At 34.1% G+C, this 15740-nt stretch overlaps 2 protein-coding genes across 3 annotated transcripts; one reads left to right on the top strand and one right to left on the bottom strand.

Annotated features, from left to right (window-relative positions):
* Nucleotides 1-6862: 6862 nt before the first annotated feature.
* LOC123883391 (protein ENHANCED DISEASE RESISTANCE 4-like) lies at nt 6863-11686 on the bottom strand. 2 transcript variants are annotated; one of them, XM_045932177.1, is made up of 6 exons: nt 10997-11668; nt 8328-10572; nt 7959-8019; nt 7651-7874; nt 7120-7190; nt 6863-6949 (listed from the first exon to the last, which is right to left on the bottom strand). In XM_045932177.1, the coding sequence occupies exons 1-5, from the start codon at nt 11109-11111 to the stop codon at nt 7133-7135; spliced, it is 2703 nt and encodes a 900-aa protein (XP_045788133.1). In that variant the 5' UTR covers nt 11112-11668; the 3' UTR covers nt 6863-6949; nt 7120-7132. The 2 variants fall into 2 exon arrangements, with proteins under 2 accessions (XP_045788133.1, XP_045788132.1); XM_045932176.1 differs by having other exon boundaries at nt 6863-7190; nt 10997-11686.
* LOC123886361 lies at nt 11347-13936 on the top strand. Its single transcript, XM_045935687.1, has 3 exons — nt 11347-11394; nt 11478-11549; nt 12854-13936. Exons 1-3 carry the CDS (start codon nt 11347-11349, stop codon nt 13934-13936), a joined length of 1203 nt encoding a protein of 400 aa, XP_045791643.1.
* Nucleotides 13937-15740: the final 1804 nt, after the last annotated feature.

Raw genomic sequence — 15740 nt, 5'->3', positions numbered from 1 at the left:
AGTGTCATTTGGTCTAACTCTATAACACTGAGTCACATGAAACTTTTTTTTTACAAAAATAAAAAAATTCAAATTGGTAGAGTATATATCAGATATAAATACAAATTTAACATTGTTAAAATATGTAAAAAGATGAATTTGTAAACAAACTCATAATATTTAAGTTAATAGCATAAAAAACATACTTATGCCTATAAATAATGGGAGAAAATCAATGAATTGGTCAAAGTAGTAAGAATCTTGGTCCCTTGAGAAACCACCTTGTATGTCCTATAGGTTTCCCAACGGAGATTAGTCATCATTAACGGTGGTGGAAACTTCGTATCAATATCATGGTAACCCGAAATAAAACTGGAATATCTATGTCTCTAAAAATGTATCGTTGGAAACTTCGTATCAATATCAGGGTAACCTAAAATAAAACAGGAATATCTATGTCTTTAAAAATGAATCGTTGACGAACTTAGTCATTCGGTGAATAAATAGTTGGTTGAAGCTTATATGTAATTTGAACCAAACAAACACGACAACAAGACGAAAAATCCAACGATCAACGCACCAAATACGAAAAATCAAACGAACACCGCACAAAAATACGAAATCAAACAATGTCGCACTGAGGTAATAAAAATCACTCACCAATAAAACAAAAGGAAAACTTAATCTTTGTGGAAACCACTTATTTAAATTAAATGAGATAAGAAAAAGAAGCACAAGAGTAATCCCGAGTCAAGAAAAGATCAAAACCACCTCCCTTTTCGATAAAAGAAGAAGAGAATGAGGAAAACAAAACGGAAAGATGTGAACACGACAAAAGGATCATCAATAAAATATGTTATCCCAACGCATTTTCCAATTGTATAACACTATGTTGGTATGATGTATGATTTAGATGATTTGTTGCATTCATCGATTCACAAGGTTAAGGTTAGATATGTAAGTGGTAGTTAGAATGAGTTTGAAGTTTATATTTTAATTTTAAAAAACTAAACTATTGAATTTGAAATTTAGACGGGTTGATTTCGATCCAAAGTCCATTGAAGTTTTTGAGTGCGTAAATATTCTCTAATTCGATGTACTTACTATGTGAATGTGGCTATCATAATTCCTCTTTCAATATCTTAGCAGTAGAATTTGCATTGTTTATAGTTTAGGATTTAGATACACAAGTTAAGAAATACTACATTTTAACTTACCCTTAATAATTGTTTTATTATCCTGTACGTAGCTTTATGGCTCGTTTGGCCCAGTCTTTTTAGAGCATATGCTCAGAATTTATGCAATTTTTATATATTATTATAAGTTTGTTAAGGTAGTTTATAATAAAATAGTTTATAAAATTACAATTTTCACTAGTATGAACTTATAAAATAGCATAAAACTTAATTTATATTGCATAAACTGTTTACATAAGCTCTAAAAAAAGTTGGGCCAAACGAGCCCAAATAACAGGAAATCAAATAACGTCGCTATGAGATGACACAAATCACTCACTAAAAAATGACAAAAAAAAAATTGATTGAAGTGGAAACCACTTATTTAAATTAAATGAGATAAGAAAAAGAAGCAATCTAAGGTTTTTAGGGTTGTGAACTCAAGAATACCGGTACGAGTTCTTTGAGTAAGGAACTAGTAGCTTTTATTTATGTCAATGAGTGAGAATAGTAGTAGTAGATTGAGTTGTATGAGTGATCCCGAGTCAAGAAGAGAACATGAGAGGAAAAAAAGGAAAGAAATGAACACAGACAAAATGATAAATTAAAATATGTTAGCCCAACGCGTTTTTCAACTGTATGACACTAAATTTCTAGGATTTGGATTTATTACATTCACCGATTCATGAGATTTTTTATATATATCTAATGAGATTAGATATGTAAGTGGTCGTTAGAATGAAATTGAACGGTTTATATTTTAGTGTATATTTTAATTTAAAAAAATGAACTATTGAATTTAAAATTTAGACCAGTTGATTTTGATCCAACGTCCATTGAAATTTTTGAGTGCATGAATGTTTTGTAACTCGAATGTGGGAGATTGCCGATGGTTGGTGGTCAGAATTGCTCCTTCAGTATCTTAGTACTAGCATTTTTTTTTTTATAAGCTCTTAGTACTAGCATTTACATTGTTTAAGATACTCCTCAGAATAAATAGATATCCATTATTATTTTTGTGTACAAAATAGATATCCATTTATTAAGTGTTCCTTTCATTATTTTGAATGAAATGTCTATTATGAATGTTTTATTAGAGATACCTAAAAATTAAATTTATTTAATGATTTTTGTTTTATGTAAGGGGGTATAAAGAAGTGTTCTGGATACACCAAAATAGTCATACATTACTTGGTAATCGAGGATAAGGGTAGTTTATATACAACACTCATATCTTTTAAACTATTGAGGCACATTTTCTACAAAGGACAAAATCATGACGGATTAACCCCAAAGCGGACAATCTCTCGGAGATGTGGACTTGAAGTCAATTTGAAACAAGAAGAAAAAGCAAATTTATTATATAATTTAGTTTTGGCTTAATTAATAAAATGGTCCCTTAAAGACATTTTTGGTTTCATATTGGTCCCTTAAAGAAAAAAATGTCTAAATAGGTCCCTTAAAGAAAAAAAAGGTCTGAATAGGTCCCTTAAAGACATATCCGTTAATCAGTTTGGTCCTATTTAGACCTCTTTTTATGGACCAAACTGATTAACGGAGATGTCTTTAAGGGACCTATTCGGACTTTTTTTTCTTTAAGCGACCTATTTAAACCTTTTTTTCTTTAAGGGACCAATCTGAAATCAAAAATGTCTTTAAGGGACCATTTTATTAATTAAGCCTCTAGTTTTCTAAGCCCTTGGAACAAAAATAAAAATTTAAAAACATCAATGATTAGAAATGAATGGAATCTATAAATTTATTCAAACACACAAGAAAAAACTAAAATAAAAGTAGCTTCGTGTTGTAGGTATCAACATTGCTTTTGTAAATTTAGGTGAAACAAGCTTCACCACTTTGGTTGAGTAACATCAAAGACAGCATATATTTACTTGTTGATTGTGCATCTGATTAATGAATATCACCAACTTTATTCAACTTTTTATCTTTGTAACTTTTATAGTAGTAGTTTATGTGTTATTTGCAGTAGACTGGTAGGGTTAACTTCTTTAAATGTTGGTTATGTGCTATTTGGAGTAATACACTAAAATCTACTAAAAAAATTTATTCAATGCTTAATTAGTAAAATGGTCCCTTAAAGATATTTTTGGTTTCAGATTGGTCCCTTAAAGAAAAAAATGTCCAAATAGGTCCCTTAAAGAAAAAAAAGTCCGAATAGGTCCCTTAAAGACATCTCCGTTAATCAGTTTGGTCCCTAAAAAGGACCAAACTGATTAACGGAGATGTCGACCAAACTGATTAACGGAGATGTCTTTAAGGGACCTATTCGGACTTTTTTTTCTTTAAGGGACCTATTTGGACCTTTTTTTCTTTAAGGGACCGATCTAAAACCAAAAATGTCTTTAAGTGACCATTTTACTAATTAAGCCAAAAATTTATTGAGTGTAAAATACCTCTTGATCACAATTTCTCTGATACCATATACCTTTCTCATGGTAAGATTTAAAATAAGACATTACGGTGGCTTAGCATCCTTTATATGCTAGTATGCTACCCTCTCTCTCTCTAATTATAAATAAAAGTTTGTTTTTCGGATTAATTGAATAATATAAATTATATAGTATATATTTGAGATTTTTTGCCACTACTTAAGTCACGGATTAAAAAAATTTGGGATGGAAATCATGTCGTCGCAATTTGTGACTGATAATCTCTCACAAATGGTTTGCAATGCTTGTTTTTGTTATGTTTTTTGGGTCGTCACAAATTCTGATACTAATTATGTTTTTGACGGAATTTTATAACTTTTGTAACGGATATCCACCCTCTCTAAATCCAACTTTTTTTGTGAAATTTGAGAAGTAAACTTTTGGTTATAATTATGGTAGGAGGGAATAGTATTTTCTATCATCATAGCAACTGGTATCTCTTCACTGTCAGTGGACAACTTGAGTTGTCAAATCTGACCATTAGAGCAGTTCGTTCTAACTCAATGAGCAAACTAAAATAAAAGGTCATTTTGGTCAACTCATAGTTGTGTTGAAACGTAGATTTGATGGTCCATTCAAGTCTAAAAATGATTGTGGTCGGGTCGGGCTGAGCCAAGTTCGAAGTCTTAACTAGTATTATTTTAGTTTTTCGAAAAATGCATAAAAGAAAGAAATGAGTTTGACCTAAAAGTTCAATCGATTTAAGCTAATACGATACAATTGTTTCCAGGGCTGCAATTAAAAAGTACAATCAAATCTAAAAGGAAATTTTTTTTTACACCACTCACACACACTCACTTAAGTAGTATATTTTCGGAAAAAAAAAAAAAAAACTTGATTTATATATTTTCAAACAAAAAATGCTCGCATTGTAAGGTTCGAGCGTTGGGAAAACGCAAATTCTGGAGAGAAACAAAATGTTTTGCACTCTAGAGTTCGAACACATTTCACGTTCTAAAATTAGAACGTGGTCGGTGCACAGTCAAATAGTCTTAGACAGTGGCCAATTCTTATTGGCCATTGGAGAGGCTGTGCAATTTTTTCAGCCAATCATGGATTGTATGCCTCCCTAAAATCTATAAATTAAATTATTTTTTTCATATTCCATCATTTTCATCCTTTCTCCTCTCAATTATTTTCTTTTGTTTTTGGTTATTTTCAATATTTCGTGTACAAACAGCTACATAGTTTTTCGTCGATTAGTCATAACGCTTTCATCACTATTCTTTGATGATGATAATGATTGAGAACGTTGTGTAAGTTAGCTTTACATTATAATAAACATATTTTGTTGTAATTTTGCATTCAGATATAATGAAAATACTAAACATATTCCTATTCAAATTCAATTTACTTCATGTTGCATATTTTAATTCTGTAACATAAGGATTCGAACTCTAGAATTCTAAATACCCACTTACAAGTTCGAATTCTAGAGTTCGATGGACAGGGAGGGGGGATGCGAAACCTGTTTGTATCATAGAATGCAATCGAAACCTTTTAATAATTTCGACAATGGAGGATGCAAAAAGAAAAATCATTTCCAATTATCTATATGATTTTTTTTTCTCTCCAAAATACAAAGCCTAGCAAGCTAGTTCATTGGACTGGACCAAACATTAACAGCTCCAACAACCAACACAAGATTCCCTCATGACTCTTTTTTTCTCCCCAAAATTCCAACTTTGAAACGCGTTTTCCGAAGTTTTTATTCAAGGCAAAAAAAATCGACAAATGTGTTCTGAAGTTTTTTCGTAAGGGCAAAAAAGGAATTCAAGGGGGCGAGAAAAGATTTGTGGTGGTTGGGGGTGGTGGTGGTGGTGGTGGTGTGGGAGGGGGGGGGGGGGGGGGGGGGGACCATCTAAACCAGCATTCTCCGGTTTATATAATTCAGTTTTAAGGAATATTTTGTGATTATTTGATGTCGGTGCTAATGACATCCACAGTTTGTACCCGGCTTAGATACATTAAATATAAAATGAATTTAAAAATTCAATTTTATTTATAAAGTGTTAAGAGGGAGTATACAATATCATATATGTTATCAATATTTAGATGCTCAAATAAAATAACACAACTCATTCCAACGTTTTCATCCTACAAATTGTAGTTTTTGGTAGGTTTTAGCTTAGGAGTTTGTGGGGGACAAAATGTTTCTTGTCTTATCTTCCAAAATTAATTGAAGAGGATGATATTGATAGAGAGCTCTTCTGAGTTATGCCCCTTTACTAGGTAGGGACCCTAATGCATTTATTTTGATCTGCATGAATGAAGCACTCCATCAAGCAAGCAAATAAGGAGTTGGTATCCTCTCCAATTTCAATTATTTACATTTCTTCTATTGTATTTATGACCCTGTTCTGGACTGGGCCAGGAGCTGGCCCAATCCCTTCTGCCCGACATTTAGGGCACAACCCAATAAGGGGAGACTTCCCTGACACGTCAGCCAATGACGTGCCATGCTCGACATAATGGGTAAGCAGCACGTTAAACACGTGCTCGTCTAACCATGCATGCTGATCCATTCAATCATTATTGCATCCCCCGTCAAGGTGACGATGTTTCCTCTAGTCAATATCATCGTTTTCACTGAGAGTAGTTGTCTCATGATAGTTAAAAATGGTATCATTGTTCTCATTGAGGACTGTTGTAGCAATGTTGATGAATAATTTGAGATTTTCTAGGTTTGAAGCATTGGTGCATCATCGAAGGAGTCGAGTCAAGGAAAAGAAGCATTGAGGAGCGACAATGGAGGATGATACAAGGTATCTGGGTAAGCGTTTTGCTGCAGGGTGTGGCCATTTTGCACTATCTACCACAAACTCGCAGATGTGGATTTTGTGCAGTCACACGGTCAGACAATTCTTAATTGTTCATTCCATCAAGATCAGACAGTTCAAAAAATTAATATTGACTTTTTATAAAGCTAAAATTACAACTTTAAAATATGGACGTCAGATTTCAATCGCATGACTGCACGGAGGCAAGGACTGCCCGGAGCCGGTGACCGCACAAAATCCACATTGAAAACTCATGGTCCCACTACTATTGGTCCAGCTACAAGTGTCTCTCAATAATTTCACACATTAAGTTCCATCTATCTACCACTGAAGGTAAATAAATTCACACAATTTAATAGTCAAGTTGATTAAAACCTATACATGCTACATACAATACTCAAATGCTAAACCTATGATCCAAAAATATATGTGGTCAGTGATCACAAGTGATGTGTATTTTTTGGGGACTAACAGGAAATAATGAAAAAATATTTTTGCAAAATATGCAACCATTAGATGTATTGATGAAACTCGTGCAAGACTGCGAGAACAAACTGTTCTTTTCCTGCCAAATAATAATGAAAAATTTACAAATATAACCTAAATGCTGATCATTTAGATTTTCCTAAGAAACAAACAGAAGAAATTTCAAAGTGATTTGCAATTGCAAACATTTAAAAAATTTCCTCGTAATCCGATACAAAACAATTTTTCCAAATCTGCATAAGGATGTACCTAAAGTCAAATCTCATGCTGCTGCTGCTCTTGGTACTTTCATGCCAAATCCATGCTTTGCTTTCTCCACCCTGTCATATTGTCAATACAAGAAACTTAATAAACAACTACCATAAGTTCTTAAATATTAATATAATACATGATGATAAAATTCAAAAATAATGCAAGTCAACTACCAGAAAGTAACTTCTGATGAGGTAGTCAACTAAATCAAAGAATTGTATATTCTCTTCCTTACAATATACACCAAAGTGATGCAAAAAACATATATTTGCCGTAATGCAAGAAGCCAACTACATGAAAATGATGCAAGAATATACTTATTAATTTATTTTTTGGATAGACAAATGTTAGTATATTAGTTATGTTAATATTTTGCTCTTTCATCAGGGTTTGAACATCGGTCCTTTAACTCCTTCAACTACTTTTTATTATCTCAAAGTAAAATGTAGAAAAACAAGGATATTTAAACAAAAGAGGTAAAAAAAGATTTATTTAAATGAACAGAATCATCAAAAACTTGGAACTTACGTTGGTGCAAGTTTGCCGAGGCCATCTAGTTCTTCACCTGTGTCTACATCCAAGACTCTCCCGGTAATTTCAACGATATAAGATCTATCGTTATCAGTTGGAAGTCCTCTACGAGAAAGCAAATCTAAATCCTTTTGGTGAAGTTCTCTCCCGTTTACAAAAACACCGGTGTTTCCACCGGCACATTTATCAGGAATAGGATAATTGAACTCGTCTATGAATGGCTGCAAAATAAATCAATTTATCATTTACATTGATCAGTCCATAATCATGTGATAATTGGAGTCTGTTAGAGTGCCACAACTTACTGGAATAATTCCACGACAAGGTCCACCGATAACACCCCAAAATCCAGCCCGAGAATCATACCTAATAATGAAGAAAAGTATCAAAGCAAACCAATTATGACATGATTATGGTCTGACAACATTTTGTTTTGTACTCGATCACTATCTGTGAACAGTAGTTTGTTAAAATTATGCTACATTGCTACCCTATAGTGCTATATGACAACACTGAACTAAATTAAGTCCACTAAAACAATAATTTCACAAACTTCATCAGATACGTTGTTTTAGAATGCTTTAGTCCATTTTCAAAAGCTTAATTGATTATGATCCCTTTGAAGTACTAAATATATTATATATGTCAGCCTTAAGGCTATAAAGCATACTAACCAGTAATTTCCTGGCTGGATTGGTCCGGCTAACTTTTCAGCTTTCTTAACCACACGATCTGATAAGGGTTGTCCATTTACGGTAACAACACAATTTTCACGATCGTCGACTTTGTCAGTTTGTGAAGAACCCCGGGAACCTTTCTTGAAAATGTTTGCGAAAAACGATTCACCTCCTTTGCTTGATCTAGTACGGTCGTCTTCTCGGCTTGTATCACCATAATCCTGTGAAATCCCAGAGTTCGAATAATCATTGACATCCATCTCAGATACAAGCACTACCTCTTTCAAAGAATTTTGCCTTGAGGTATTGTTTTCTAGCTTCACCGCCTTCTCTTGTTCTGAGCGACCACTTTGGTTGCCTTTCCCAAACCGATTCACTGCATGGTTGTTGTTACTAGAATAATCAAGATACTCTTGAAGTGGCGAGCCGGCAGGTGGAGACAACACCGAGGCTTTAGTCGGCTGAATTGAGTTAGCGGCTTCTCCTGGTGCAGTCATAACTTCTGGACTATTTTCATCCTCTGAGGTACTCGAAGATGAAGAATGGAAGCTTTGCATCTCCTGCAGCTTGCTAGAGTTCAAACTTGGGTCTGAAGCCATAACAGGAGATCCTCTATCTACTGAGTGAAAATCAAAACCAGAATAATCATCGGATGAGAAGTTAACACCATTTGTGTTCACATGGCCACGAGAATGTGACACATGGCTATTCACAACCTCGATAGAAGCATCATCAATAGTTTCTTCTGTTTCCACATGAGGAGAAGTAACTAGCTTCTTGTTTACGACAGAAATATTTATTTCAGAAGAACAAGCTCCACATCTCATTTTCTGCTTACGAATCTTCACCTTAACCAGTACTTTTTTAGGAAGTTGCAGTAACTCGAAGCAATTATAACATGTGATGAAAGGAGCACCACCTGCTATAGGATGGCATCGCTGACTACCGCTAGCCGGCATTACTTTCTGAGAACGGCTTGTGGGAAATCCACCCCTCTCAGAATCGAAGTCACTAGCCAATCTTGAATGTAATTGCTTTTCATGAGAATTTGCAGCCGGAATAGCAGTTCTAGAATTATGAACAAGTTGACCAACTGGGATATCATGACGGTTTAATATAGGATCATTTGAGGTATGAGGGAATCTGCTGTTAAGGAACGTAGCAGGCGGTGCTGGCATCACACCTCTTCTTTTGTTGTTGTAGCAATGAAAACAAGAGCAGGAAGGCGGGTGCGGCATAGGATTATGTGCATATTGTTCATATGAATCTAGACCGGTATCAGCATAGTGTCCAGGAAAGTAGGGATGCATCGGTTGTTGTGGGAATTGGTGGGATAACGGATGTTGTGGACCTCTCATCCTTTGCGATACAAAAGGATCTCCATATCCAGGAATATAGTTAGGGTTATGCATCGAAGGGTGGAAGTTGTGCATGGACATTTCATGACCACTAGTATAACCATATGGATCGTGATGATAATTAAAATAAGGAGGACCTGCCATATTTGTATTAGGACCAAAGAATTGCTTTGAGGCCGTCCGGTTTGACCCTGAAGGTCCGTCTGGAAACCGAGTATCAGGGCCGCTGCGAGGACCTGGAGGAACCATCTTTGAATCAGGATGACCCTTTTCTTTAGGATTATTATTAACCATTTCAGAAGAATTGCTCAGCTGCTTTGATAACTCGTCAAGCTTCCTTAGAAGCTCGGCTCGATCTTGCTCGAGGTGCCGAACCCTACTCATACCATCCATGTCTTTATAATTATTCCATTGTTCACCATGATTATAAGAAAATCTTGAAGTTCCCTCATCAGGATAATTCAACGTGGAAAATCTCACACCTTCCATGTCAACTCTCTCCTCGTTTGGCCAATTAGACATTCTCCTCGGGAAATTGGACCCTCCAACTTGAAATTTTGGTTCATGGTGTTCCCTTCTTATTGCTTTACCCCCTTCACCTTTACTTTTACCGACATCATAACTGTTCTCCGAAACTCCTTTCTCGCTACCATCAAGAGAACGATTCAGAATCCTCTCACGCTCCTTACTCAATCTCTCTGAATCCCTTTGATCCTCCCTCGAGAAGCCACCATTAGACTTAACATCAACATCTGAATTATTATCACTCATAAAACCTACATCTTTCCTGAAGGAATTTCCTGATTTAGAAAGAACTCTTCCACCCTGTCCCTCATCTGATGCCTCCCACAAACTACCATTTCCATTACCATTATTAACCTTTCCTGCAATCGAAACCGAAAACCACAATAAAACATCAAAATCTCACACCCCTTTTTCATGCTTTTATGCATTGAGTTAAATCCAAAACATCCTAATCAACTAACCAATTAAAAACCAAACACAAATAGTAAAAATCTTTCGGGAGAACCCAAGGTCGATTCCTAGGATGAACAATTTTTTGCCGGACTTTACTTATCTCTCGGCCAAACATTACCAGGCTCCCGGGAACCCGGGGGTTAACACCAAAAGCAAACAAAAGTAAAAAAACTGAAAAGGAAAATCTTGATCCAGAATCTTGCTTTTTAAAAAACAAACAAACTATACAATAAATACAAACAAACATTTCTGAAAGATATATTACAAAGTCAAAAACAACATCTTTATCTAAATTTCATAAAGATAGAATAATAGAAAGAAAAAGGGTACCTCTAAGAACAGTTCCACAACCACCACATTGATAAACAGAATAACTAGCTTGCTCATGAAGAACATTTTGACATTTGGGACACCTCACCAATCTATGCTTAGCTGATTCATCCATTGCTATAAATAAACTGAAAGATACAATACACACAAAAAATAAAAAGCCTCTAACAAAACAGCATCACCAACATAAACCTCATAAACCCAGAAAAGATTATTGAAGAACTTTCAACTACATAAGATGTTCAAAAGTGAATGTCAAATGAAGTGATTTTTTTTTTCTTTTTTTGGGTTAATTTTGTTTTGACTAAGAATCCAAAATGCAAAAGAACAAAAACATTAAAAAAATGAAAATGGTAACAGAGGTTAAGACAGTGGAGACAGACAAATTTTGTTCTGGGGTATCTTTGAAATTTGAGAAAATGAAACCCTTTATCTTATTTTACTGAAAAAATGAAACTTTATCTTGTGGGTTGGATTTCAGAGACAGAGGGGTAATAGGCTGTATAGGAACAGAACATTGTCCAAGGTTGTTGTACAGAATAGTGTTTGTTGGGTAATAATAATGAGAAGAAGCGACGTCGTTTTGTTGTTGCAGTTAGTATTTATTTACTTTGTATTTGTATGCATTGGATTCATTCATACTCCTTTCACCATCGGAGCTTTTAAGTTTCAACAATTTAATACGCGGCTGGGACGAAAATTTCATATACGTGTGAAAGAATATATACACCCTTTTCTTTCGAGAAACTACGTTTTGTTGGTCCCATTTTTTAAGATCATCTTGAATAGATTTATGTCTCATTTTATAAATATTTAAGGTCATTAAATTCCTTTAAATTTTACTTTAAAATGTAATATTGATGTTATCTTTATTGTTGGTTCTGGTGTGACTTTTATGAATCTTTGTTTTTGTAATACCAACGGATGGTTTGTATTTGGCTTGAATCAATGGCGGTAACATGTTTATTCTGTGGTGGAAAGCGATGCACGACCTCTATTACATGCTATGAAAGAAGATAATCATCGTGAATTTGAGCGAGTTCAATTTGAAAGCGACTCAAAATTGTTGGTCGACAATATTCATTCAATAAGACAGACTAATAATTGGTCAATATCAACATTTTTCTGAAGATTGCTTCTTTAACCACCGCCGGCCCTAAAACTCTTTTTGATTTTCTTCTTCTTCTCTCACCCATAGAGGGGTGGTTTTAGGTCAATTTTTGGCCTAAAATCACCCCTTTACATTTTTTTCTTCTTGCTTTTTAATACAAATAAGTGATTTTCACATAGTTTAAGTCTTATAGTTTTGTTTTCATCTTTGCGATTTTATCCTTTGTTTTGATTTTCAGTATTGTTGTCCCGTCTTAGTGCGGAGTATTGTTGTCCCGTCTTTGTGCGGTGTTCATTTGTTTCAGGTTTGAAGATTAAGGTTGATCCAGTGCAGATCCAATCAATGACTTTTGTACCATCAACGCTACAGATCCGGCGACATGAATGTTCCGGAAACTTCAATATAGTCAAATACGTAGGCTTTTGCAATATGCCGTTTGATGCTATTAACACGGATGCTGTGAGTTTGTTCGCAGATTCATCCTTTTTGTTTTTAGCGATTTTGATTTGTATTGCATCGATGTACTCTTATCAATTTGAATGAATGAATATCTTTTATTTAGTCAAAAAAAAAAATCAACATTTTTCTAGTTCACCAAGACTTATACCTAATCTTTCACAAAAAAAAGGCTTATAATTATAAGTCAAAACAAAATAAACCCAAAATAAAAAATAAAAAAATCAGGTATAACGTTTTTAACTCCAACTCTTTTAACCTTAACTCAAATCAATTTAGCTAAATGGAAGTGGCGATGTATTGTTGATGCCGAAGCCATTTGGTTTGATTTAGTGCGGTTCCGGTATAAGGAGAGTGTTGGTAACTTGTTAAGTTGGGACGATGGTGCTGCAAGATCCAAGGATTCCATTTGGTGGCGTGACATCTTGAAGGTGGGGGGGAAGGAAAATGATCTATGGTTTCCCAAAAGTGTTAGTAATGTGTTGGGCGATGGTAATTTGATTGGATTTTGGAAAGAGAAGTGGCTAGGTGAGATTCCATTCCGAGAACTTTTTCCAAAATTGTTTAATAAAGAAGTGGATCATAATGTGGTGGTAGCTGAGAGGTTAATTGGACAAAGAGCTAACAGAATTTGGGGTTGGCAGTGGAGAAGCACCTTAAATTCAGAGGAACAGGGTGAATTATTATACTTACAGCAGCTGCTGCTGGATGTGGATGTGATGCAGGATAAGTCAGATCAGTGGAGATGGACGCCGGACAATACGGGGATGTTTTCAGTTAAATCTGTCTATTCTTTACTGCAAAATGGTAGAACTGCGCGGGAATTGAACACAAATGTATTAACATCTTTGCAGGGGATGTGGAATAACGATATCCCATCAAAAGTTGGTGTTTTTGGTTGGCGATTACTTATTGAAAAATTACCTACAAGAGCAGCTCTTGCTTATCGAGGTATTTTAACTAATTCTCATGATTTATCTTGTGTATTTTGTTTCAAGGAATTAGAGGACTGCAAACATCTCTTTTTCAATTGTAACTTGATGCAACAAGTGTGGAAAAGTATCTATCAATGGGTAGGCTGTGCGTATCATCATTATGAGGAAGGATGGAAGCATTTTAATTTCTTTGGTGATATTGTTAAATCGAAAAAGGGATCGAAAGTGAAACATTTAATATGGCTAGCAACCACTTGGTGTACTTGGAGGGTACGGAATAACATCATTTTTAGGGGGACTATATTTGATCGTAATCAGTTGGTAGATCAAATTAAGTTCATTTCGTGGTTTTGGTTTATTGGTCGGTCGGGTAGAGATTGCTCATATTCGTACTATGACTGGTGTGTTAATCCTGTAGAATGTATTCTTAGCATTTGAGGAATTTCATTGTATTGTAAGGATTTGAGTACTTCTTGTACTCCTTATTAATACAATTTTTTGCTTATAAAAAAAAAAAATTTAGCTACCCAACCTTCAAATGTCCGCATTTTTTTAACACTATCACTTCTTTTTCTTTGATTACAAAACCAAAGCCAAGGGAATATCATTAATCATGTTTGTAATATATCAAAATTTCATCACAATTTTAAAGAATAACAATACGCTCCTTCTGTCCCAAAATATAAGCAAATATAAGTCAAAAAAATTTAATGTATTTGGTTAAAGATTTGAACTAAATACATTCACTTTTGTTGACCAATTTTTGCTTATATTTTAGGACAGACGGAGTATGTTGTTACCCCTACTACTAGAGTGTAAGTGACATGTGTTTGCTCTCTTGAAGACTCTACCGAAAAATTGTGAAAATAAGGAGATGAAATACTCCTACAATTTAAGATTTTAAGTTCATATTAAAATTGGGGAGTGCTATGATGGTCCTCTTGATTAAATTTTGTGTCATCCAAAATATGTTTTGAATCAAGCTTGAGTATTATCTTAGTTAGTCCAAGCTCAGCTAATTTACAATGAATATCTTATATGAAAGTTAAGGACTTGTTGGCAATTTTAGTGAAGATCTTGTTGCCCACTCTAGATGAGAATTGCACCAGTTTTCATATCAAAAATGCTTTTTTCTTTTTCATGGTGACTTGCTGGCAGGGCGTCTCCGAGTTTTAGGAGCTCTGTGCGAAATATAAAAGTGACCGCTTAATAAAAAAAAGTTAAAAAAAATTATCGATTTAAATTGCATATAAATATATAATAGAAAAAAAACATTCTTGTAAACATATAAATTATCAATATTAAATCTTACATTAAATCAAATAGAACAAGAAATACAAAATAATTATTTTTGTATATAACGTCAAAAAGGAACATCATAATCTAAGATTAAATTTTATGCAAATATTAAAATGGACTAAAACTATATTTACGAGTATAGATAACTAATATATTGATACTCATATGATATTTATGAACATTTACAATATATAACTATTATTTTAGGGCCTAAAAATTAATCTATTAATATACATCTGATATTTTACAGGTATATATATATAAGTAATATTATAGGACCTCAAAATTTTGAGGGCCTGATATTTTATAGGTATAAATAATATATAAGTAATATTATAGGACTTCAAAATTTTGAGTTGACGCCCTATGCCATCGCACACCTTGCACATGCCTGCGAACCACCTCTGCTTGCTGGATAAGGTGTATTTGGAGATTTCCTCAGGCTTTAGTCTCCCAAATTGAGAAATACCTTATATGGACTAAAGCAGTCTCCTCGAGCATGGTTTGGAAGATTCATAAAGGTAATAGTGTGCTTATACTATAAGCAAAGACGAGTAGATCACACTCTTTTCTTCAAACTTTTAAAAGAAAAAAAATTGGTGATTAATGTACTCTTGCTTATGTTAATGAAGTTATTGTTATGGGAAATAATTTGACTAATAGACAAAACAATTGCTCAGGGAGGAATTATCAACCGAGTTTGAGATGAAGGATTTTGGTTGGACAACTCAAATATTTCTTTAGAACTTGTTCTACAATATCTCAAAGACACTTTAGGAAAAAGACTATTGTTTAAAAGAGGTGGAAGTTTAACTAAAGATACATATGTCGATGATGATTATGTAGACTCATTTAATGATAGAAGATCTACTTCAAACTATTGTGTTTTTCCGTGAGAACCTTGTTGTTTGAAGGAGTAAGAAGCAAATTGTAGTAGTATAGC

Source organism: Trifolium pratense, linkage group LG5 (genome assembly GCF_020283565.1).
Source record: "Trifolium pratense cultivar HEN17-A07 linkage group LG5, ARS_RC_1.1, whole genome shotgun sequence".
Classification (NCBI taxonomy): domain Eukaryota; kingdom Viridiplantae; phylum Streptophyta; class Magnoliopsida; order Fabales; family Fabaceae; genus Trifolium; species Trifolium pratense.
This window is presented reverse-complemented; position numbering and strand designations above follow the sequence as displayed.